General features: G+C 41.2%; 1 protein-coding gene across 1 annotated transcript in view; it reads left to right on the top strand.

Moving 5' to 3' along the window:
* The window catches only part of Iqch (IQ motif containing H), a 226,063-nt gene that overhangs the window by 159,216 nt on the left and 40,444 nt on the right, over positions 1-26,403 (top strand). Inside the window, exon 17 of the mRNA XM_013009902.1 lies at positions 5,338-5,624. Within this exon, the coding sequence (XP_012865356.1) occupies positions 5,338-5,624 (287 nt within the window). The remainder of the gene's footprint in view (positions 1-5,337; positions 5,625-26,403) is intronic.

Raw genomic sequence — 26,403 nt, 5'->3', positions numbered from 1 at the left:
TTGACATAATTCCTTGCATCCTGTCTGACCACAGTGAAATCAAACTAGTTCTCAACAAAAAAATGTGAGTGCAGAAAGCATTCAAACAAATGGAGGCATAATAACACACTACTGAATAACACGTGGGTCATAGAAGAAATTAGAAAGTTCTTACAATTTAATGATAATGAAAACATCACAACAGAACCTCTGGGATATAGCAAAAGCAGTGTTGAGGGGAAAGTTCATAGTCCAGAGTGCACACATAAAGAAAACAGAAACAGCTCAAACAAATAACTCATGATGCAATTAGAAAAACAGGAAAAAAAATCAAATCTAAGACTACCAGATGGAGAGAGATAGCAAAGATTAGGGCAGAAATCAACAAAATAGAAACTTAAAAATAACTATACATAAATAAGTAAAACAAAAAGCTGTTTTTTTGAAAAAAATTAAATTGACAGACCACTTGCAAGATTAATGAAAACAAGAAGCGAGAAGATTCAAATCAATAAGATCAGAGAGGCCACAGGAAGCATTACAAGCATCCAAGAATTCCAAACGATTATAAAGGACTACTTTCAGAATCTGTACTCACAGAAGAAGGAAAACCTTGCAGAAATGATGAATTTTTAGAAATGTACAAATTGCCTAAACTGAACCAAGAAGAAACAAACCAGCTACATGAACCAATAACATGTAACAAGATAGAGGAAGTCTTCCAACAAGGAAAACCCAGGTCTGGATGGATTCACTGCTGCATTCTATAAGACTTTTGAAGATGAACTAATGCCAATAATACTCAAGCTTTTCCATGAAATAGAAACAGAGGGAGCAATTGCAAACCATACATACATACACACACACACACACACACACACATATATATATATATATATATATATATATATATATATATATATATCATCCCAAAACCAGGTAATGATCCAACAAAAAAAAAAAGAGAACTACAGACCAGTTTCTCTGATGAACACAGATGCAAAGCTCCTCAATACAATAATAGCCACTATGGGAGGGGATGGGAAGGGAAACAACGAGGAGGCAACAATGCTTATAAGAAATGTACTCATGGGCTGGGAAGGTGGCTCAGTGGTAGAGCGCTTGCCTTGCATGCATGAGGCCCTGGGTTCGATTCCTCAGCACGGAAGTGGCGCTGTGGCTCAAGTGGGAGAGCGCTAGCCTTGAGCTGAAGAGCTGAGGGACAGCGCCCAGGCCCAGCGTTCAGGCCCCATGACCAGACCCCCCCCCAAAAAAGAAAAGAAATGTACTCTTTATCTTGCCCATGTAATTGTAACTCCTCTGTATGGTATTTTCACAATTAAAAATAAATAAATAAAAATAATAATAGCCAACAGCAGGTGCTGGGGACTCATGCTTATAATCCTAGCTACTCAGGAGGCTGGGAGCTGAAGATCACAGTTCAAAGCCAGCCCAGATAGGAAAGTCCATGAGACTCTTATCTCCAAATTTTAACCACCAGAAAACCGAAGTGGCACTGTGGCTCAAGTGGTAGAGCATTCGCCTTGAGCTGAAGAGCTCAGGGACAGCTCCCAGGCCCAGAGTTCAAGCCCCACGACCCACAAAAAATAAATGAAATAAAATAAAATATTAGCCAACAGAATCCAGAAACAACTTTTAAAAAATCATACATTATGACCAAATAGGCTTCATCCCATAGATGCAAGGCTGGTTTAACATATGCAAATCAATCAATGTAATTTACCACATCAACAGAGACAAGGACAAGAACCACATGAGCATATCAATAGATGCAGAAAAAGCCTTTGACAAAATACAGCTTCCATTCATGTTAAATGCTTTGGAATAGAAAAAAAAATCCTTAATAAAGATAGCTGGGCACCAGTGGCTCATGTCTATAATCCTAGCTACTCAGGAGGCTGAGATCTGAGGATCACAGTTAGAAGCAAGCCCAGGCAGGAAAGTCCATGAGATTATTATCTCCAATAAACCATCAGAAAACCAGAAGTGGTGTTGTAGCTCAAGTAGTAGAATACTTGCCTTGAGCTGAATTGCTGAGGGACAGCGCCCAGGCCCAGAGTTCAAGCCCCATGACCAACACAAAAATAAATAAATAAATAAATAGATAAATAAGTAAATAAATGCAGTCTATATATGACAGATCAACAGCCAATTTCATAATGAATAGGGAAAATCTAAAACCATTTTGCCTAAAATCAGGAACAAGGCAAAGATGCCCATTCTCTCCACTCCTCTTTAGTATAGTTCTAGAATTCTTTGCAATAAGTCAGGAAAAGGACATAAAAGGGATTCACATAGGGAAAGAAGAAATTAAACTATCCCTATTTTCAGACGACATGATCTTATTCCTAAAGCACCCTAAAAACTACCTCCAAACTCCTAGAGCTGATCCTCTACTTTGGCAAAGTAGCAGGATACAAAATTAACCCACAAAAATCAGTAGTCTTTCTGTATGCCAACTATGTACAAGCAGAAAGGAAAACCCATGAAAACAACTTCATTTGAAATAGCCTCAAAAAAAACAACTTAGGAATTAATCTAACCAAAGATGTAAAAGATCTTTATAGTGAAAACTATTAAAAAAAATCTGGAGACAGAAAACAAAGAGGACACCAGGAAATGGAAAGACCTTCCATGTTCATAGAGGGGTAGAATCAATATTCAGAAAAGAGCCATACTGCCAAAAAAGATATACATATTCAGTGCAATCTCCATCAAAATACCAATGATGTTCTTTACTGAGATAGAGAAAACAATCCAAAAATTCTAATGGAACAACAAAAGACCTAAAATAGCCAAAACAATTCTAGGCAAAAATGCAATGCAAGAAATATCAGAATATCAGATTTCAAACTCTACTACAGAACCATAGTAACAAAAACATCTTGGTATTGGCACAAAAATAGAACCAAAGATCAATGGAACAGATTAGAAGACCAAGAAATAGAACAGCACACAGTCATATGATATTTGACAAATGAAGAAAACATAGCCTCTTCAACAATTGGTGTTGGGAAAGCTGGGCAGCCATATGTAGAAAACTAAAAGTGGATACCTGCTTGTCACCATGCACTAACATCAGTTCAAAGTAGATCAAAGACTTCACTGTCAGACTCGAAGCTCTGAAACTACTGCAAGAGAGAGCAGGAGAGATATTAGAACTATAGGTATAGGCAGGAACTTCCTAATAGAGTCCCAGGGGTCCAACTGATAGGTGAGACACCCAATTAGTGGGACTACATTCAAATAAAGTTTCTGCACAGCTAAGGACACAATTAGGACACAAACTAAAAAGACAGCCAACCAATTAGGAAAATATCTTTACCAGCAATACATCAGACAAAGGCCTAATATCCAATATATACATGGAGCTCAAGAAACTAACCCCTTCCAAACTTAATACACCAATTCCTAAATGGGCAAGGGAGCTAAGAAGAGACTTCTCAGAAAAAGAGGCAAGAATGGCAAACACAGGAGGTATCCCTGGCCATAAAGGAAATACAAACCAAGGATTCCAGTTAGATCGGCCAACATTTTGAATTTGAACAACAACAAATGCTGGTGTGGGGATATGGAGGAAAAGGAACCCTATAGCACTGCTGGTGAGAATGTAAGCTAGTACAACCACTCTGGAAAGCAGTCTGGAGATTCCTCAAAAAACTAAACATCTTCCCTACAACCCAGCCAGACCACTCATAGGCATCTACCCTGAACAATATGAGTCAGGATATAAGGACACCTGTACTATCCATGTTCATTGCCACACCATTCACAGTAGCCAAGATATGAAAACACCCCAGATGTCTACAGTAGATGAGTGGGTCCAAAAAATGTGGTACCAATACACAATGAAAATTTACATAGCCATTAGAAAGAACAAAATAATGTCATTTGCAGGAAAATGGATAGAACTAGAACAAATCATGTTAAGAGAGGTAAGCCAAGATCAGAGAGACAAATGGCATATGTTCTGTCTGATATGTGGAAGTTAGATCTAAAATGCACTGGGATATGACAGATTTCACAGGATCCTAGATATTCACATACAGTGAGAACAAAAGAGGAGAGTCTTAGGAGAGAATCACAAAGGTGCAGTGCCTAAGAGCCTGAAATGAACTCCAAAGATGTGGAACAAAGGCCTCTTAATTTGTTCTTTTTTTTTTCTTTTGCTGACGGTTCTGTACTCTTCACCTCATATAAAGTATATTCGTGTGCATATCTGTAGGAGGTTGGGGGAGGGCATAGAACCCAAGGGAAAAGGGTAAAATCGTGCAGCAGTGGAGCGCACTGGACATTGATGAAAGTGAACTATATAACTTGTGGGTAGAAATGGGAGGAAGGGAATGGGAGAGAATGAGGGAACAGATGACACTATACAAAAGGAAATATACTCATTATCTGACTCATGTAAATGTATCTCCTCTGTATATCACCTCTATAATAACAATAAAGTAAATAAAAAATATTGTTGTGGTCAAGCATCTGACTTGCCTCTGATTGTTGGTATTCAGAGCAAAAGATAAAATATGATAAATTGTAAAGCTCTGACTATCAGCAAAACAACACTGTCTCCTGGTTCTCTGGTCCTGTTTTAGAAAATATTTTTTAGCCAGGCACTGGTGGCTCACACCTGCAATCCTAGCTACTCAGGAGGCTGAGATCTGAGGATCACAGTCTAAATCCTGAGACTTTTATCTCCAATTAAACAGCAAAAATGCCAGTAGTGGTAGAGCATCAGCCTTGAGTGAGAAGTCTAAGCAAGAGCTGTAGGCCATGAGCTCAAGCCCCAGTATTAGCACAAAACATAAATAAATACATAATACATTCACGCATGCTTAGATACATACATAGAACTGGCTATATATAGGCGTCTTGTGTCTGGCATGATAATCAAAGTTAATTATTTCTGTTTAAAGCCCAAGCCTGTCAAGAATGACAGAAGGGGCACTAATTTAACCAAGATATAAGCAATTGACTATTGACAGTTAATTCCTGTGAGAGGTTTGACCAGAAACCATAGGTTTCTGCCATGAGTATGTCTAAACATAGTATTTCCAGTCTATAATTACAATAAGAATCCAAGCCACCACTCATTAAGCCTTCCTACATGCCAAGCATTGGGCTAAATGCTGCAGATACAATCTGATGAAGAAGGCTTTATGATGTTCATTTTACAGAAGAAGAAAAAGAAGTGCAGAGCTTGAAGCTGCTTGCCCCAAAGTCTCCCAAGATAATGGCAGGTGCAGGAACTGAGCTCGAGTCCACCAAAGCCTAGACTTTTTCTTCCCACTCTAAGTTGGCGTGATTTGCTTGATTGTTCCGTGTTTTTCCCACCAGGAGGCATGATTGAAGCATTCCCACCTGCAGACAGCATCACCAACCTCACTGTGGACATGCTGATAGAGCCCAGTGGAGAAATCACAGTGCTGTCAACGGGGGACCAGTTTCATGCCGAAGGCCCCTTTATTTCCTCTGGTACCACCATACCGCAGACCTCTGTGGATCCCAAAGTTCTCAAGTCTTTGTGCCTCCAAATTGGACAGGCCTGCAGAAAGAGAAAAGTGACTGGGTACTTTTCCATTGACCTGGTGACTTTTATTGATCCAAGCACCTTGGAACAGCGGGTAAGTTGAACTGATACGCCATAAAATACTAAAATTTGTAATGAATCTATACCTTCCATGTCCATGCAATAGAGCTTCTAGAAGTTTCTGTGCTCTGAATCAACTCCTGTAAGTCTGCTTCTAAAAGGGTCTATGTCAAACTATGCAAGACTAGTCTCTATGTCTAGAAAGGCAAAGCCAAAATCCTTACATGTAGGTACATTTGGAAGCCAAACCACCAACACAAGACCTATATAGCTATTTGCCAGGCCCCTCAATTCTCTTCATTAGTTATATTTGTGCCTGTGGAGAAACTGTGTGTGTGTGCTGATACTGGGATTTGAACTCAGGGTCTTGTGCTCTCACTTGGCTTTTTTGCTTGAGACTGGTACTCTACCACTTGAACCACAGCTCCACTTTTAGACAGTGAACCTATTTTTTGCGGGGGGAAGGGGGTCCAGTCGTGGGGCCTGAACTCTGGGCCTGGGCGCTGTCCCTCAGCTCTTCAGCTCAAAGCTAGCGCTCTATCACTTAGCCACAGCGCCACTTCCGGCTTTTTTCTTTTTGCTTATGTGGTGCTGAGGAATCGAACCCAGGGCCTCATGCATGAAAGGCAAGCGCTCTACCACTGAGCCACCTTCCCAGCCCCAGACAGTGAACCTATTTTATAACACCCAGTGGTTCCATCTATTTAAAGCCTGATGTTCTTAAATAGAAAATCAATTACTAGAAAGATGAATTTTCATTTTGATCCCTTTACTTAGTAGTAATTTACTAAGCAACTTAGGTTGACAATTTTTTTTCTTTTCATATATAGTGGAGGCTAAGCCAGGTGTCAGTAATTCATGCCTATAATCCTAGCTACTCAGGAGGCTGAGATCCGAGGATCACAGTTAGAAGCAAGCCTAGGCAAGAATACTTATGAGACTCTTATCTCCAATTAACCACCCAAAAGCCAGAAATATATAAGTCACCATATAACAAATGCCAAGGGTCCTCATCCAGAAAGTATCATCAGTACCACCTCTAGTCCTGTGAACTCCTTGCTGGACACATGGTGCTGAGGACAAGTGGAAGCTTTTCTCTTATATTTGGGGGTTTTGATTGCATCCCATACCTTTGCACATGGATATACCCAGAAATAAAATACAGTTCCATTCTGCATGTTTCTAAGCATTTCAGTGATTGTAACATCCCATATATTGTTAGGTTACAGTGTGCTTTCACTTCTCCAAGAGTACATTTGTGTCCTTCCGTGGACATAGCAGGACTAAATAATTATAACCTTTTTGCTATGCTTTCTCCCCTTCTTCCAAAATTGTAACATTTAAATTCCTTATAACTCCATGGGATTGGTGATTTGAAGTATTCAGTTGCTTCTCTTTCTCCTGTCGGGTGTCCAGACTCTGCCTGAAAGGTTACAGTGGTCCTCCAGCTTCCCTCTCTCCATATCCTCTAGTCATCCAGCATTGCAAATACACTTCAGATGTTTTAGATTCGTTAGTCTCAGTTTTATGGTTCTCCATTTCAGCCAGATGACGGCTTCATAGCGAGAGTTTATGGTTTTGGCAGTTTTCAGCTTGTTCAATAACCATTTTCCATTTGTCTTTCCAGGCCCTTCATTGGTTTTACATTCTGTTCTCAGACCCACACACTTGAGAGAGAGGGAGGACAGACTGAAGGGCATTCAGAAATCTACTCAGGCTGGAGGAAGGACAGAAACAGCGCCCCCTGGAGACAGAGTAGGGGAGCAGAGACACAGAGGCAGGAGGGACAGGAGAGGTCCTGGCCAAAGCATTTGTCATGAGAATGGAGGATAGAACCCATGGCTTCTGAAATGGTAGGGGATGGATAGCTGGAATTTGGGGGACAGCTGACTTGTTGTATTTGAGTTACGTATACAGAGACCTGCACACAAGAGTGTCACCTTACAAACACAGTGCTGGTTCTTCCCAGGGCTTACAACCCACCTGGGCTACTGGGGAAAAGATCTACTCTTCACTTGGCTGGCGCTATGCACCCAAGCAGTCCTATCTCACTCAATTCTCCTTCTCCTTCTTTCTTGTCCATCTACCCGGTTTCTCTTACTCATCATGCTACTGTCTGCCACAGAGTCTTAACACCAGCTGCTCCTCTGCCCGAGATGCTTTATCTTTTCTGCATCCTTCTCCTTTCCCTCTTCTTTCCCTTCCTCTGCTCTCTCCTTTTTCCCGCCACCATTCCTCTCCCTTTCTCTATTTTTTGTCTCCTTCTTCATCTCACTACCGAGCCCAGGTTAGCCCCAAGCTTGTAATTCTCCTGCCTCAGCTTCCTAAGTACTGATAGTATAGGCACATACTACCATGCTCGACTTATCTCTTTTTTAAAATATATTCAATTATGAATGGAACCCAGTGATTTTTTGGGGGTGGAGGGCACAAAATTACTAGTCCTTCTTTCCATCTATCATATTTCATTCAGCTCAGGCCAGTTGCAGTTGCTTTGGGAAGCTTTTTCTGACTTCCCTGATAAAGTCTTTTGTTTGAAGGTTGCTGTTATTATTGTTTCTGGTATTGGGGCTTGAATTCAGAGCCTAGATGCTATCCCTCAGCTTTTATTCCTCAGGGCAGATGCTCTACCTCTTGAGCTACAGCTCCATTTATAGCTTTTTGGTGGTTAATTGGAGTGGTTAATAAGTTTCTTAGATTTCATGTCCAGCCTGGCTTTGAGCCACAATCCTCCGATCTCAGCCTCCCGAGTAACTAGGATTATAGGTAAGAGCCACAGGTGCCTGGCTTCGTTTGCCTCTTTAAAAATTGAGCTATAATACAAACGATGATTTGTAGAAGCTCTTTGTATATAAAGAACTCATTCTCCGGGTTGGGAAGGTGGCTCAGTGGTAGAGCGCTTGCCTTGCATGCCTGAGGCCCTGGGTTCGATTCTTCAGCACCACATAAGCAAAAAGAAAAAAGCTGGAAGTGGCACTGTGGCCCAAGTGGTAGAGCGCTAGCCTTGAGCTGAAGAGCTGAGGGACAGCGCCTAGGCCCAGAGTTCAGGCCCCACGACTGGACCCCCACCTCCAAAAAAAGAACTCATTCTTCGATCTATATGTTGGAAATACCTTCTCCCAGACTGTCCTTGAATGTTCCATGTGTTTCCCTACTCCCTGTAATAATTTTCTGCCCCCTACCCAAAAAAATCACTGGGTTTCATTCACAATTGAATAAATAATACTTTTTGTGAGATGTTCTAAGAGTACCACAATATTTTTTCCTCATCAAATTCATCATAAACCTATCCAGTCCAAGTCTCTCTCTCTCTTCCAGTCACTCTCTCTCTCTCTCTCTCTCTCTCTCTCTCTCTCTCTCTCTCCCACCCCCCCTCCACCTTCTTCCCTCTCTTCCTCAGGGCCTCCACCAGTCCCATTTGCTCTTGGTTTTGTTTTATTTTTGTCCAAGACTAGTGCTCTACCTCTTAAGCCACAGCTCTAGTTCTGGCTTTTTCTGCTTTGACTGGAGATAAGAATCTCATGGACTTTTCTGCCTTGGTTGGCTTTGAACTGTCATCTTCAATTCTCAGTCTTCTAAGTAGCTAGGATTACAGGTATGAGCTACCAGCACCTGGCTTGGCCAAGTTCTATTGAATCAACTACCCCCAACAACAGTGGCAATTTTCTCTTCCCATTCCTTTCTCCAGTCACATGTTGTTAGTTTGCTTCAAGGGGGAGGGTATTCCTTCTCTACCTTTGCTACATGTTTGTTTATCTATGCCAATATGAACTTAGAATCGCTCTTCTACTTAACAGGTTGTATGTTGATTGTTTCATTATTCTCGTGCTAAAATAGTCCCAGGTTTAGGCAGCCGGTGATCTTTAAGAATAGCTTTGTATTCTTTTGACATGATCTGGTGATCACTGTCTTACTCTCTGGCAAGTAATGTTCCAGATTTATTTTATATTCTTCTTACCCTAGAAATAGGATCAGCCCAGAAGCCTTGGGTTCCTTAATGGAGGATAGCCCAGGCCCCTTACTGCTGTCATCACTGACTTAGTCTAATCTACACACTGCACACATGCATTGATAGCTATGTCTGTATCTGCAAGTGCATATGAAACCACCAATTTCTGCCTGTTTTAACCCATCTCACCCCTTCACCTTTTCCATGCTTAAATAACTTCTTCAATTTGTTTTTTTTAAATTTAATTTTATTTTATTTGTGAACATACTGTACAGAGGGGTTACAATTGCATGGGCAGGATAATGTGTACATTTCTTACCAAGCATTGCAGCCTCCTCCTTTGTTTACCCTTCACATCCCTTCCCAGCCTCTCCCCTCCCCCCCAATCCCAATCCTTCTCCTTCTCCCCTCCCCCCCTTCAATTTGTTTTTTTTGGAGGGACAGGGGGGTTGGTCATGGGGTTTGAACTCAGGGCCTGGATATTGTCCCTGAGCTCTTTTTCCTCAAGGCTAGCACTCTACCATTTTGAGCCACAGCTCCACTTACAGTTTTCTGGTGGACTTTCCTGCCCCAGCTGGCTTTGAACCCCGACCCTCAGACCTGAGCCTCCTGAGTAGCTAGGATTACAGGCACGATCCCCTGCAACTTCTTCAATATTAACAAACAAGGACTCAGGTCCTTGAACTTGCTAGGTAGTTGCTCTACCACTTGAACCATGCCCCAGGCCTTTTTTTTTGCTTTGGTTACTTTTTGAATAGAGTCTCAGGTTTTGTTCCAGTCAACCTCAGACCGAGATCCTCCTATTTACATCTCCCGTGTTGCTGGGATTATAATCATATGCCCTCATGCCTAGTTTGTTGATTGAAATCAGGCTCACTAACTTTTTGCCTTTTAGAACTGTGATCCTTCTGATCTCTGCCTCACAACTGTTACAAGTCTATGCCACCACATCTGGTTAAAAATCGGAGACTCTTTAGCCTCAGTTAAATCTGTTTAGTGTAATCAATTTTCCAGTCATCTTCTATACCTGATACATACCTCCATGCCTTGTGTGCCTAGCTGTCAAGCCTGCCATTTGTGTCTTGTTTCTTTTTTTAATTTTTTAAATTTATTTATTTATTTATTTTTGGGTCCGGTCATGGGGCCTGAAGTGCTCTACCACTTGAGCCACAGCACCACTTCCGGCTTTTTTCTTTTTGCTTATGTGGTGCTGAGGAATCGAACCCAGGGTCTCAGGCATGCAAGGCAAGCGCTCTACCACTGAGCCACCTTCCCAGCCCCTGTGTCTTAAGTTTCTTTGCCTTACTTTCCTCGCATTGAAGTGTCAACTAGTCAAATCAAGTTATGTTTATTACTAATTACATGAAATTTTCACTTTCTCTGTCTTGTGTCTTCTCAGTTGCAGAATAAATAAGTTAGCTTTCTTGATTTTTTGAGGAAACGTACAGTTCAAAAGCAATTATTTATTTCAGTTGCACTGTCATAGCACTTACTATATGTGTCAACAAATTCAAAAGTCACTAACAAAAAGGAAATTTCAGGACTGGGTGGTTGGCTTGGTGGTAGAGTGTTTCCTCCCATGCATGAGGCCCTGGTTTCGATTCCTCAGCACCCCATAAGCAGAAAAAGGCTGGAAGTGGCGCTCAAATGGTAGGGTGCTAGCCTTGAGCTGAAGATCTGAGGGACAGCACCCAGACCCAGAGTTCAGCCCCACGACTGACAAAAAGTAAACAAATAAATAAATAAATTCACATTTTAAAATTTATCAAAAGAAAATAATCCCACAGATGTATGAAAACACATTAATCAGAACAGCTAAAATTGCCAGATGCTGACTCACATCTGTAATCCTAACTACTCAGGAGGCTGAGCTCTGAGGATCAAGGTTCAAAACCAGACAAGTCAGGAAAGCCTGTGAGACTCTTATCTCCAATTAGCCATCAGAAAACCCAAGTACAGCTGTGGCTCAAAAACAGTAGAGCGCAAGTCTTGAGCAAAAATAGCTCAGAGACAGCACCCAGGCCCTGAGTTCAAGCCTCATGACTGACCAAACAACAACAACAACAACAAACCAGAATTATGTCAAATAGCCTAAATTCCAATACTTAATTTTTTTTAAACAAAGTATGATAGATGGATAGAATTGGATACTATGAACACATTCAAACTAACTTGTGTGTGCATGTGTGCCAGTACTGGGGCTTGACCTCAAGGCCTCTTGCTTCTATTTAGCTTTCCAAACTCTAATTCCCCATCCCCACTCAAGGCTGGTACTCTAGCCACTGGAGCCACAACTCAAGTGGGTACTTACGCTTTTGGGTAGGGAGGGACTGACATGCTCCTTGAACAAACATTTTCTACCCTCAGGGATTGAGGAACAGCTGTGTACTCATCAACTCTTTCCCATCATCCAATTCCTTCCAATGGAGGTGCACACTGAGTTTCATATGATTACTGGCCATAGTCTAATACTCTCTGTGAATGTGTAGATTCTCTAGAAAATACCCTAGACACGGCTTTTTTTTTAAACTTCTCTATGATATTTAACACAGTGATGGTTCCCTTAGGCCAGCCACCTAATTATTACTTGTTAATTGATGGACTTTTTATTGTGCATACTTAACTTACTTTTGGGAAAGGCTAAAGTAAACAACAAATCTCCCTTAGGTGGGCAGTGCCTGCCTTTAAGGAGTTCACATTTGTAGCTGGGTAGATAAGCTTGAAAATGAATTATGAATAAATGTTTCAGTGGCAACTATATAAAACAGCTAAAGAGACACCAAAACGGACCAGGAGAGAGATAATGCACATCTGTAATCCTGTATTATACCTGTAATACTCAGGAGCTGAGATCTGAGGAGTGCAGTTCAAAGCCATCTTGGGCAAGAAAGTTTGTGATACCCTCATCTCCAGTTAACCACCAAAAAGCCAGAAATTGAGCTATGGTTCAAGTGGTAGGTAGAGCATTATCCTTGAGCACAAAAACAGAGGGACAATGCTCAGGACTTGAGTTCAAACCCCAGAATTGGCACAGTGTGTGTGTGTGTGTGTGTGTGTGTGTGTGTGTGTGTAAGAGAGACAGAGAGATCAAAAGGTAATGTCAGTTTCATTGCAAAATTATTTGTTACATAAATTCAAACAAGAGTATGAGAACCCTTCTATTTGGAGACATAAGGGAAGGGTTTTGGGGGTTTTTGTTGTTGTTGTTGTTATTGTTGTTGTTGTTTTGGTGCCTGTCCTGGGCTTGAACTTGGCCTGGGTGCTGCTGTCTCTGAGATTATTTTTGCTTACAGCTAATTCTTTACCACTTGAGCCAACAACTTCACTTTCAGCTTTTTCAGTAGTTCATTGGAGATAAGAATCTCCAGACTTTCCTGTTCAACCTGCCTTTGAACTACAATCCTCAGATCTCAGCCTCCTGAGTAGCTAGGATTACAGGGTCAGCCACTAGCCACCTAGCTGGTAAAAGTTGTTTTTGCTTTTGTTTTAACAGAGTAGGTATGAGTTGAACTGGAAGATAATTAGGATTTGAAAAACTATTAAAAAAAAGATACATTCTAAGTAGGAAAGAGGTTGTGAACAGTGATACACACGCATAAAGGTAAAGATGATAATCTGACATGCAAACATCATGCCTAACTGCCTCACATAAAATTTATGCAACATTCTCCAATTTCTTTCCTTTATATAAAAATCTCTAATAGATTGCAAAGATGCTTTCTGTTAAAATTCCCAGATTAAAATTTTTGTTTTTAGTGTTAGGCACTTGTGGCTCATGCCTATAAGCCTAGCAATTTAGGAGGCTGAGATTTGAGGATTGCAGTTTGAAGCCATCCCAGGCAGGAAAGTTTCTGAGACTCTTATCTCCAATTAACCACCAAAAAGGCAGATGTAGAGGTGTGACTCAAGTGGTAGAGCACTAGCCTTAATAGAAAACACCCAAGCTCTGGCACACATAAACACACAAAAACTGTGTTTAGATAGTTGTCAGCCCATGTTAGAAAATCTGAAAATGTCTTATTCATAATGGCAGATGGGGCAATCAACATACAATGCTTTCCAAAGGTCAGTAGGATACTTGAAACAACTCACTTGACCTCTGTGGGCCTTGTGCTCATAGTTAACAAATAGAGATTCCCTGCCCTTCTCCTCACAGTATGTTGTGAGAGGCTGAGCAAATAGATAAAAAGGTGTTGGTCTTATTATTAAATCAAATGGCATAACCACATGTAAAACTGTCACTGAGGCCCTCAGCAGGTTCTCAAACTGTGAGTGGAATCTGAATTGAATTAGCATTACTTTTAAAAGTCACTGAGCATTATCATCATCTCAAAGTGATATACGCACATCAAAAGATGAATCATTTATTTCAGAGAATGCAAAAACCAAGGACTGCAGAGATAATCATAATTCCTTCTTGCCCATTTCTGTATACTCAGCACCTAGCACCCTGTCTAGCTTGTAATATATGCTCAATAAATATTTATTAAATGAATGAATGAATGAATGAATACTTCTCTCTGAGTCCTTGTCTACCTCTCATTTGCAAGACTTCCCTATTTCTATTTTCATGATATATATAAAGAATCCCCAAGGGAGCTCTATGAGATTTACATTTTCTCTTTAGGGAAGGTATTTTGTTTATATATAAGAAGGTTAACAGTGTATATCTAAATTAAAATTTAATAGACCTTTGGTATAAACAGAAGTGCCTATTAGTCAGTGTTTTTAAGTGCAATAATCACAACTTAATACTTAGTGAAATGAAAATAGATCCCAAAGGATTTTGAAGAACTAAATAAAATACCTGTCATTTTAAAAGGTCTGCATCTTTGTGTCATGGAAAGAAACCTGCACTATAAAGTAATTGTAATGATGATGGTGATGGTTGGTAATGTGTAGAAGAAGGATGAGGCCACAGCGACAGATTTTACAGTGAAAATAACAGTTCTCCTTCTGAACACAGACAGTGCAGGTGAACTAGCATGATTTTACCATATGTAACTATACGTAAGTGTTTCATTAACATCCCTACATTGTAACCTTAACATTTAGGGGAATTGAACCCCCAGCCCAAACCTAGTTCTTAGGAAGAATGTCAGTGGGTCTGTAGATAACAACATCATCTCCTAGATTATGCCCAGTTGCCCCTCCCAAGACTTCAGATACCCCTCTCAGCCTGGAAGACTTGACTTCCTTTCAAATGAAACTAAGAACATGTCTCTCTTAGTGATCTATGATCTTTCATCACCAGAGACATTGCCAGGACAGAGGAAGTCTGAGCATTTGTGCCCTTCTCAGGAGGTGCCACACAAGCGCACAACTCAGAAGGGCTTAGGCAGGCCAAAAGGATGCGGCTCCCTACAAAAGCTCGGGATGATTCTCCATATCCAGATGTTTACAGCTCGCCCTCAAGAGCCACAGACAAAGTTGGAGTCTCCTTCTGACTTCCCGCTACACCCAGGACCAACACTTTCTGTAGAATAAAATTTCCCAAGCACAATTGTTCTTCCGTGCTAGGTGCCTCACTTCTGTAATCCTAGATACTCAGGAGGCTGAGACCAGAGGATCAACGTTCAAAGCCAGCAGAGGCAGGAAAGTCTGTGAGACTCTTATCTCCAGTTAACCATCAAAAAAATCTAGAAGTGGAGCCGTGGCTCAAGTGGTAGAGTGCCAGCCTTGTACAAAAAAGCTAGAGGAGAGTACCTTAGCCCTGAGATTATGCCCAAGTACCAGCACACACACACACACACACACACACACACACACACACACACGCATGTGTTTAAGGTATATAGTATGATATTTTGATATGCATATTGAGTACCACAATCTAGCTAATTAATCTATTCATCAAGCTAATTAGCCTATTTATCATCTCACATGGTTTCCTTGTTTGTATGTTAGAGCTAGTTTCTTACCAAACCTCAAATATACAATATATAATAACCAGTCACCATTAGGCTTGTAGATTAGGCCTATAGAATTTATTCATCCTGTCCTGCCTGTTGGCCATTTGTTTATATTCACTGGAAAAAAAAATCTCTGTTCAGATCCTTTGCCCATTGTTTTAATTTCAGTTGTTTGTTTGCCATTGAATGTATCAACTCTAAAAGATTGTTTTTTTTCTTTTTCTTCTTTCTTTCTCCCTCTTCCCTCCCTGTCCTCCTTCCCTCCCTCTCTCTCTCTTTCTCTCTTTTGCTTTCTTTCCTTCTCTCTCTCTTTCTTTCTTTCTTTCTTTTTTTTGTTGTTGGTCGTGGGGCTTGAACTCTGGGCCTGGGAACTGTCCCTCAGCTCTTCAGCTCAAGGCGAGCGCTCTACCACTTGAGCTACAGCGCCACTTCCAGTTTTCTGGTGGTTTATTGGAGATAGGAGTCTCACGGTCACTCCTGCCCGGGCTGGCTTTGAACCCAGATCTCAGCCTCCTGAGTAGCTAGGATTACAGGCGTGAGCTACCAGCGCCCGGCTCTTTCTTTCTTTCTTTCAGCACTGGGGCTTGACCTCAGGACTGCTTAGCTTTTTGCTCAAAGCTGGATGGATCCTGCTTGAACCACACCTCCACTTCCGGCATTTTGGTGGTTAATTGGAAATAAGAGTCTCAACAGACTTTCTTGCCCAGGCTGGCTTCAAACAGCAATCCTCAGATCTCAGCCTCCTGAGTAGCTAGGTTACAGGCATGAGCCACCAATACCCAACCTCTTCCCTAGTTCTTAACAGCCCTGCACACCTTTCCCACCATCTGGCACTAACTGTTTTCTCAGTGATCACATCCTCCAGAACATAGCGAACAAGTGTATCTCCTCCTACCTCCCACACTCGGCTTCATCGCTACAAGTTGTTTTTCCTCTTTTGTTCACTAGCAGACAACTTTCTTTCCTTCAAAAATATGTTTCAAAATCTAACTCTACTTAGAAATGTGCTTGAATTAGTCACCCTTCAATTCCACTTTATCCTCTAGTCTCTTAAAGCTGAGGTACAGTATTGGTGATCAGAATAATTATTCTAACCCTAATTGTAAATGGCCTCTAATTGACAAGTGAGGAAACTGAGGCTACAGTGTGGCCAAGCTCACACAGCTATGACACGGCAAATCCAGGGTTCTCACCATGACTTGTCTCTGTGCCAAGCCGGGATCTTTCTTTCCCAGTAACACTGGAGAAGTCTTGGATTGATAGCAATTTCCTTCATAATTGTCTTTCCCTCCACCACCATTAACACCAGAGAAAATATATGTTCTCTTGTATTTCCTCAATATGCTTATTTGAATTGAGTCAAACAGCTTCTTTCTTTAAAAAGAAAAAATATATACATATATATATACATACATATATATATATATATATATTCCATCTTTGTGCTCAGCACATAAGGTAATCATTAAATGTTAATGACTAAGCAAAATGGGATAAAATCAATGTTGTGGTAGTCATTTATAAGCTTTAAGCGTTTAAATGTGTAGCCCATATCCAAGCCACAGCTGGGAGCACCATATTGCCATTAAGCCAGAAGGTGGATTCATGGGATGGAAACATTGAAAACAGACACCACAAGAATGGTTAAGTCGCTTTTCCAACCCACTTTCTATAAGTAGCTGCTGATTTTCCTCCCATAATAATTTCACAATGATTAGCCTACTAGGTGAAAAATCATAGGCAAAGACCTGAGTGTTAGAGGAGTTTTGAATAACCACTAAGATGATAGGTCAAAGTTGGAGGTGAATGTGGACAATGGTAGAATCATTCCGCTCTAGTAGATGAGAAATGTAACAGAAGCCAGGTGCCAGGGGCTCTTGCCTGTAATTCTAACTACTCAGGAGGCTGAGATCTGAGGACTGCAGTTCAAAGCCAGCCAGGGCAGGAAAGTCTGTGCGATTCTTATCTCCAATTAATCACCAACAAGTGGAAATGTCCTGGGGCTCAGATGGTAGAGCACTGGCCTTGCGTGAGTAGCTAAGGGATATTCAAGCCCCAGTACAGGCACACACACAAAAAAGAAAAAAGTAAGAAATGTCATCCACATTCTATTATGGGCTTATCTTTCAGGGTATATGCCTTTTTTCTTATAATTAGACTGATGGCATGAAATCTCATATTCCAACACATATAGATATCAAAATGTGCATTTTAAGAGGTGGTGTCTTATGTTACAAGTTGATGCTCCCTTACTCAAAGCACAGAATTTCCCTAACTTTTTGCCCAAACCTTACTATGTAGCTAGCTTTTTAACTTAATTAAATATATAGGCAATTACTGACACCATCTGTCTTCATAGAAAAAGAACAAGAAATGGCACACAGGACTAGAATTCTGAATAGGACCCTTTAACGTACAAAATCTCCCACCTTGACTAGAATACGATTTATTTTTTAGGAGCTCTTTTTGTTATTTTAAATTATTTATATTTTTCAGAAATAATGAAGTTGAGCTAACTTAGAAGGTGATAACATTGGGATGACATTGTACAAGGAAAAAAATATATATATATATATCAAGTAATCTATTGCTTTTTCAGTGAAACAAAAACTTAAACATGTCATTGAACATCTGTTACTACTACAGTCTTACACAGCACTTAAAATTCTTTAAAATCCCTGAAAACCTTTATAAAGTTACATGAATCTTTTGCATAAATAGAACTGTTTTAACAATATGTATATTCCTTTAAACATATATTTTGCTTTCCAAATGCTTATGAATGAATAAATGGGAAGACTTCTCTCCATGAGAAAGCTGATCTTTCCTAGTCATGTGACACTCCTAATCCATTGTAGAGAACATTCATTACTTAAATCTTTCTTTTAACTTCTTTTTGGTGCGGGAGGAGAGTGGGCAGGGAGGGGTTGTCCTGGGGCTTGAACTCAGGGCCTAGCACTGTCCCTGAGCTTTTTTGTTCAAGGCTAGCACTCTACCACTTGAATCACAGCTCTACTTCCAGCCTGTTGGCAGTTAATTGGATATAAGACTCCACAGACTTTCCTGCTTGGACTGGCTTTGAACCATGATCCTCAGATCTCAGCTTCTTGAGTAGCTAGGATTACAGCCATAAATCACAAGCACCTGACTTGTCTTTTTAACCTTTCAAAATTTTTTCCACAATGATATAATCAACCCTAACCAACCCATAGACATTTAATAAGGTAATATAAAATACAAGTTGAAACAAATCCACAAAATTTACCCCTTCCATATGGAAAAGATAGCCAGGCAAAATATGGAAGAGCACAGAATTCTAATAGTGATGGTTACCTCCAAGGTGTTGACTGCATCCCCTACAACTCTTTCCTGGCCTGCAGGAAATAACAGAGGTCTCTCCTTTTGTGTGTGCCAGTACTTGGGCTTGAATTCAGGGTCTAGCTACTGTCCTTTAGCTTTCTTCATTCAAGGTTATTGATCTAGTACACAGCTCCACTTCTGTCTTTTCAGTGGTTAATTGGAGATAAGAGTTTCATGCAATTTTTTTCCCTGACTGGCTTCAAACTTCAATCCTCAGATCTCAGCCTCCTGTGTAGCTAGGATTACAAGTGTGAGCCACTGGTACCCAGAAGAGTTCTTTTTTCTTTTTGTCAGTCGTGGGGCTTGAACTCGGCCTGCATGCTATCCTGAGCACTTCAGCTCAAGGCTACCACTTGAGCCACAGTGCCACTTCCGGTTTTCTGATGATTAATTGGAGATAAGAGTCTCATGGACTTTCCTGCAGGGCTGACTTTGACCTGCGATCCTCAGATCTCAGCCTCCTGAGTAGCTAGGATTACAGGTGTGAGACACCAGCACCCAGAAAGAGCTCATTTTTAAAGAGGTCAAGACAAAGACTCTTTCCAAAGAAATAACGATCTAAGACTATTCATATTAAAGACATTTAGTGCATCAAAGAATATGCTATTCCAGAGCTTTGGTGAAATATATTTCATATTGTAAAATTTTTTTTGATGAAGGAAATCTGAAGAAAGTAATGTCACAATTCTTTTTACATTATTTGCTTCAAAGATTATATAAGATGCTTAGTAGATACAAGCAGAACAAAAACGAAGATTTTACATTTCTCTGCCAAGAGTCAAGATCCTGCTAGTCACCAGGCGCACTTGTGGCTCGTGCTTTTAATCCTAGGTAGGCAGGAGGCTGAGATCTGAAGCGAAAGGTTCGAAGCCAACCTGGGCAGAAAAGCCTATGAAATTTTTCTTCCAGTAACCAGCAAAAAGCTAGATGTGGAGCTGTGTTTCAAGTAAGAGTGCCTACCTTGAGCAAAAAAGTTAGGGACAGTGCTAAAGCTCTAGTTTCAAGCCCTGGTACCAACACACACACACACACACACACACACCTGCCAGCCGATTTTCCTAAGAGGAAACTACATATTGAGAAACAGTGCAATGAATTTTACCGGAGGCAGAGGAAGGATGGGGAGAAAACACATCTCACCTCAGTGCTATTTCATTACTTGCTAGACATTGCACCAAGGGACAGATGGAATCGAGGGGGCCCTCAGGAGCAAGCAGCCTCTGGGGAACAGAGCAGCAGCCTGAAGCCTCACATTGCAGCCCAGCCTGGTGGTAGGCAGGTAGAAGGAGGGACTGATGACACTTACTGAGGAGGAACTCAGGGCCATTTCCAGTCTTCACATACTCAACTGGAATGTTCCTCGGGGCTCTAAAATGCTCCACCAACCCACCTCTTTCTCTGGAAAGAGCTACGGGACTTTTATTGATCACAGGTAGAAGTCTGGGCTTCCTGCCTATACTGGTGAACACTAATTCCTTGCCTTTCTACAGCTTTTACACTATAGGCTGTTAAAGTACTTTAATGACAAAGAATGAAAAAGGTGAGGTGTTAAGTGACTAACCCAAAGTCCCCCAGTAAATCAGAGGCCTGCAAGGCTTCAGAACTATCTAGTGTGGGTGGAGACAGGGATGTGACCAGGGATTTCTCACACTGAGCTGAAACTTGGAGTTTAAGCCCAGCTCTGCCATTTAGCTGGGAGCTGGGGCGCACTTCTTGGATTCTATGAGCCTCCATTATTATTTCTGTTCTCTCTTCTTTTCACTTCTGAAAAAAAAGAATATATAAAATGTATAATACAGCTGGACTCTAGTGGCTCAAGTCTGTAATCCTAACTACTTAGGAGGCTAAAATCTGAAAATCATGGTTCAAAGCCAGCCCCAGCAAGGAAGTCCATGAGGCTCTTATCTCTAGCCACTAAAAATCTGGAAGTGGAGCTGTGGCTCACGTAGTAGAGCGCTAGCCTTGAACACAAAAGCTCTGGGACAAAGTAGGGTGCCAGTGGCCCACGTGTAATCCTAGCTACTCAGGAAGCTGAGATCTGAGGATTGCAGGTCAAAGCCAGCCCACACAGGAAACTCCATGAGACTCTTATCTCCAGTTAACTACTCAAAAAAAAGCCAGAAGTGGATCTGTGCCTCAAGCAATAGAACACATGCCTTAAGCAATAAAAGCTGAGGGACAGCTTCCAGGCCCTGAGTTCAAGCTCCAGGACCAGCACAAGTGCGTGCGCGTGCGCATACGCACACACACACATATACACACAAATATATTATTTATTATATATAATATACAACATTACATATATAATATATTATATTATATATACAATTATGTATTTATATAGTTTATGTATTTATATAATTGTATATATTTTATAATATATAATTATATATACAATAATATTATATATCATATAGAACATGTAACATATATATATAACAAATATATAATGTGATATATAATACATTATATATGTATTATATAATATCAATATAAATCCTATGAAAATGTATCAATATCTATCTTGTTTATGCTGATATAAATATATATAACATACTATATGATATCTAACATAAATCAGCTATTATATAATGTTTTATATATTATATATTTATATTAACATCTACCTCACAAGGCTTTTTTGAGGACAATATGAGAAAATACTCAGAACAGTGCCTTGTACTTCCCAGACTCCTCGTAAAAAGTTTCCCTTTTTCTTCCTTTTTCTAAGTGTCTTTCCTATAGGCTGGAAGCTTTCTAAATATGGCTTCTTTCAAAAATGATGACACAGCTAGGAGCAGGTGGTTTTGCCTGTAATCCTAGCTACTCAGGGGGCTACAATCTGAGGGTCATGGCTCAAAGCCAGCCCAGGCAGAAAAGTCCAGGAGACTCTTATCTCCAATTAACGGGCAAAAAAAGCAGAAATGGAGCTGTGGCTCAAGTGGCCAGCCTTGAGGAGAAAAGCTAAGAGGCAGAGTCAAGCCCTACTACCAACATACACACATAGACAATGAAAAAAGCAAGAAAAAGAAAAAAAAGACCAAATATTGCCTTGATAGGGTGCTGAGTTCAACCCCAGAGGCCCCCCATCCCCCCTGGCTAACCCCAGAGGCCCCCCATCCCCCCTGGCTAACCCCAGAGGCCCCCCATCCCCCCTGGCTAACCCCAGAGGCCCCCCATCCCCCCTGGCTACCCCAGAGGGCCCCCCCCCACTGGGCAATGAAAGCAAGGTCGTGGGCTCTCAATGGCTCCATTACAATAAACGATACATGCAAATGTAGGGTCCCTGGCCCCTGCCTTCCATCACCAGATGAGTTAGTCAGGATTGATTGGATTAGTGGGCTACCCTTCTGTGGATGAGGAAAAGTCCCTGAGGAAGGTGGCTGATGAGCAAGAAGAAGGTAGGAAGGAGGTATCAGTGTTTCAGACAAAACCTTCCAGTGTTGGGTGCCTGCCTGCTGCTCTCAGTAGCCCTGCCTCTCTTCTGTACCTGTCCATGCCCCACCCTCAGTCCAAGAGCTGACACAAATGAAAAGCTGCAGTAGGGACTAGAAGGAAGTAGACTGAATTTAGCCGCGTTGCCAAGTTCCAGTGGCTCATGCTTATAATCCTAACTATTCAGGAGGCTGAGATCTGAGAATCATGGTTCAAAGCCAGCCTGAGCAGGAAAGTCCATAAGACTCTTATTTCCAAAGAGCTGGAAGAGGAGCTATGGGTCAAGTGGTAGAGCTCCAGCCTTGAGCAAAACAATCCCCACTGCCAGCATTAAAAAAAAAAATAGTGACTATGTTCTCATAGCTAGTTGTGTCCTTTTCTGATATACCTAAGCTAATGTGCTATTATCCCTTCCACCCATGAATTTGCCCTCACTAGGCACTAGTTTGCTTTTTTGTGTGTGTAGCAGAAATTTGTTAATGAGACATGGTAAAGCATTTGAAAGATTTGATTTGAAGAATTCCTAGATGAACCTCAGAAGGCAGTTTGGGAGGTGGTTTCTCACAGGCTCTTTCATTCCATTATTATTTATATACTCAAATAAGGGGACTTATCAGCTGTGGAGGTGTTCACCCTACAGTGGGGTTTCTGGAGTCTGGGTTTTGTGTGCGCCTGTGTGCTTACGTACGTGTGTGTGCGTGTGTGTATGTGTAACAGCTTTATAGATGCTATATATTATAGAGTTCATCTTCTTAAAGTGTACACTTCATTAGTTTGTAATATATTCACATACTTGTACACCCTCACCATTATCAGGTTAGTTTTTGTAAGATCATAGTTTTTGTAAGATCACCCCAAACAAAATGTGTTACTCCTCAGCAGTCATTTGCCACACATCTTTTCTGTAGCTACTGGAAACAACTTTCTGGATCTCCAGATTTCCCTGTTTTGGACATTTTATTTAAGTGGTACAGTCAATGCATTGTCTTTTTTGACTGTTTTCTTTCTTTTACAGTGTTTTAAAGCCTCTGTCATGTTGTAGTATATATTACATGTGTAAGTCATTCTTATAATTGCACTATCATATTTCAATATAAGTGAACATGTTTTGTTTATTTGATTATTTACTTGGATTGTATCTGTTTTTTGTTGGTATGAACATTCATATTCAAGTTTTTCTATAGAAGATGTTTTATTTATCTTGACAATATATCTAGGAGTAGAATTGATAATCATTGAGTAATCATCTGACAAGTTTAATTTTTTTGTCAGTTGTGGGGCTTGAATTAGGGCCTGGGTGCTGTCCCTGAGCTTTTTTGATCAAGGCTAGCACTCTACCACTTTGAGCCACAGCTCTACTTTTGGTTTTCTGGTGGTTAATTGGAGAGAGGAGGCTCACAGACTTTCCTGCCTGAGATGGCTTTGAACCTCAATCCTCAGATCTCAGCTTCCTGAGTAGCTAAGCTTATAGGTGTGAGCCCCCAGTGCTCAGCAAGTTTAACTTTTTGAGGAACGTTTTTTTTTTCCAAAATGGTTATACTATATTACAACCTCACTAGCAATTTATGAGGATTCTAATTTCTTTGTATCTTGGCCAACACTTGTTACCTCCACCATCTTTGAATTGTATCTCTCGTCTGTGCATTCAAAGACCTCCCCACCTCCCCGTGTTATTTAATTGAATCATCCAACCAAGTTTTATTGCCGTTACTTCTATCAAGTGTGCTATGCTAGACTTTGAGCAGGATGAAGGTATAGACCCCAGAGGGGTCCTGCCTTGGCCTCTAGAATTTCCCCAAAATGTAAATAGACTTGCCCTGAACTTGAAATGAAGAACTCTGAACTCTGGTTTGAGCTTTGCTCCTAATTAGGTTTGTTCCCTTTCGGGGAGCCATGTGCCTAGGATTGAAGGAGGTTGGGACCAGATCAGCTTCAAGGCCATAGGTTTGATGACACTTTTTTTTTGTTGTCTATGTATTCTGGTACCAGTTTGTCTTTTTGTTAGTTTGTTTGGGGGGGGGTTGCCAGGAGGGGTTGGTACTGGTACTGACAATGGAGTGTGAAATCAGGGCTTGGGTGCTCTCCCTTAGCTTTTTCAGTCAAGGATGGCACTTGAGCCACAGCTCTATTTCTGACTTTTTGCTGATTACTTAGAGGTAAGAGTCTCACGGACTTTCCTGCTCAAGGTGGCTTTGAATTGTGATCCTCAGCTCTTAGCCTCCTGAGTAGCTGAGATTACAGGTGTGATCCACTGGAGTTATTATTTTTATGCCCTAAAGAACACACATAGTAATAGGAACAGAGGGAAGGCCTCTGAGATAAACACCAGGAATCTGTCCCACATAGCAACAGTGGCCCTTCGTCCTTTATCCAAGAGATTGTGCTATCCCAGAAATTGCCACTAGGTGGCAACAGGCCAAGAGGCTGCATTCCTCTCTGCCTGGTGACTGATTTTTTTTTTTAATGTATTTCAAACAACTCTTAGTATCATCATCATATCAATATTTTACTAACTGAAAATCATTACAGTGCAGTATACTAGCTCCTTTCAAATTAAGAAACAGGTGTTTACCACCAAGGACAGCAGACATTTCAATAATCTAAGGTGGGAGGAATAAAGATGCCATTTACTATCTGTGTAAGAGAGCGCATCCATTGAATAATTACTGGGATTCTGGAACCTGGTTTTTCTCCTAATCTTCTAAGAAACAGGTGAGACTACAGAAAGTCAAGGGCCAATTTCTGAGTTCTCCTGCCTGCCTGGACTTTGCTCTCAGTAGTCAGAAATGAACAAAGGATTAGGGCTCAGGTTTGCCCAGCAATGTTGTCACATCCTATCTCTTGTAGTCAGGGAGTGCTCCAATCAGCTCTCAGGGATAGAATCTGGATGTCAACAGATAAGAGGGGAAGGAAGTTGCTTCAGACCGTGCAGCAGCCAGGGTGAGGCCAACATTCCCAGCCAGGCCTCGTAACTCTGGTCCAAAGGCCATGTAATGTTTTCCTGTCCAAGAAGGCTGCTCATGTCCCTTAAGCCACAGTCCTCTCTCTCCCCTTTAATTGCTGTCACTTCTGTCCCCCTTCCTAACTCCCCCATCCTTTGCAACCTTAGTTCACACTGGCCTAACCAGAAGCAGAGTAACGTATTTGTTCCAGAACCCAGGAGAGCCTGAAAGTCCAGGTTGGGAAACTAAAACAGAGGAAAGACTCCTTCCCTATCCTGCTTTGAACCCACAGTGCTGCACATGCTCCCGAAAATTGAGTTAGAAAAGAGAAGAGGTGCCCGAAACCTAAAGTCACCCTCTCAGATGCTGTCCAGCAAACCTTTGACTTTGATTGTTACCCTCTAAATGACTCCCCTAGCTCTCTGTTCCACCCAGGGAATGGTAGCTTTATTCTTCCATTTTCTGCAGGAAGACATCTTTGTTTTTCTCTTTCTCTTTCACCCCACATCCAGCCCATCATCAAGAATCCTTCAGGGGCTGCTTTTCAATGTATCTGTGTATACAGGTTTGCAGTGACATAACTCCCTCAAGCAACCAACTCGTAGGTTAACAAAATGAATATCAGGAAGCTGAAATGTGTTGTCAGGAAGGAGGGGAGGTCAAAGGGAGGAGGGAAAACAAATGGAGAGAGGAATGGTGGGCCAATACGGCCATAATATTTGATGTACATATATAAAAACGGGATTTGATAGCTCGAAGGGATAGGGGTAGGTTTGGGAGAAATTAGAGAGAATGGTAGAAGAGGTGACATTGACCAAGATATATTGTACTGATAAACTGATATATTGAATTGAAACCCCTTTGTATAACTATTTAGGTGTGTGTGTGTGTGTGTGTGTGTGTGTGTGTGTGTGTGTGTGCTGGTCCTGGGACTTGTACCCCTGAGCTTTTTTGATCTACCACTTGAGCCATAGTCTCACTTCCAGCTCTTTGGTGGAGATAGGCATCTCACAGACTTTCCTGTCCAGACTGGTTTAGAAGCACGATCCTCAGATCTCAGCTTCCTGAGCAACTCAAGCAACAGGCATGAGCCATTGGTGCTTGGCTAAAGATAATTTTTTAAGGGGCTGGGAAGGTGGCTCAGTGGTAGAGCGCTTGCCTTGCATGCATGAGGCCCTGGGTTCGATTCCTCAGCACCACATAAGCAAAAAGAAA

Source organism: Dipodomys ordii, unplaced genomic scaffold, assembly GCF_000151885.1.
Source record: "Dipodomys ordii isolate 6190 unplaced genomic scaffold, Dord_2.0 Scaffold11, whole genome shotgun sequence".
Taxonomy (NCBI): Eukaryota; Metazoa; Chordata; class Mammalia; order Rodentia; family Heteromyidae; genus Dipodomys; species Dipodomys ordii.
Note: the sequence above shows the minus strand (reverse complement) of the source record. Positions and strands in the feature narration are given on the sequence as shown.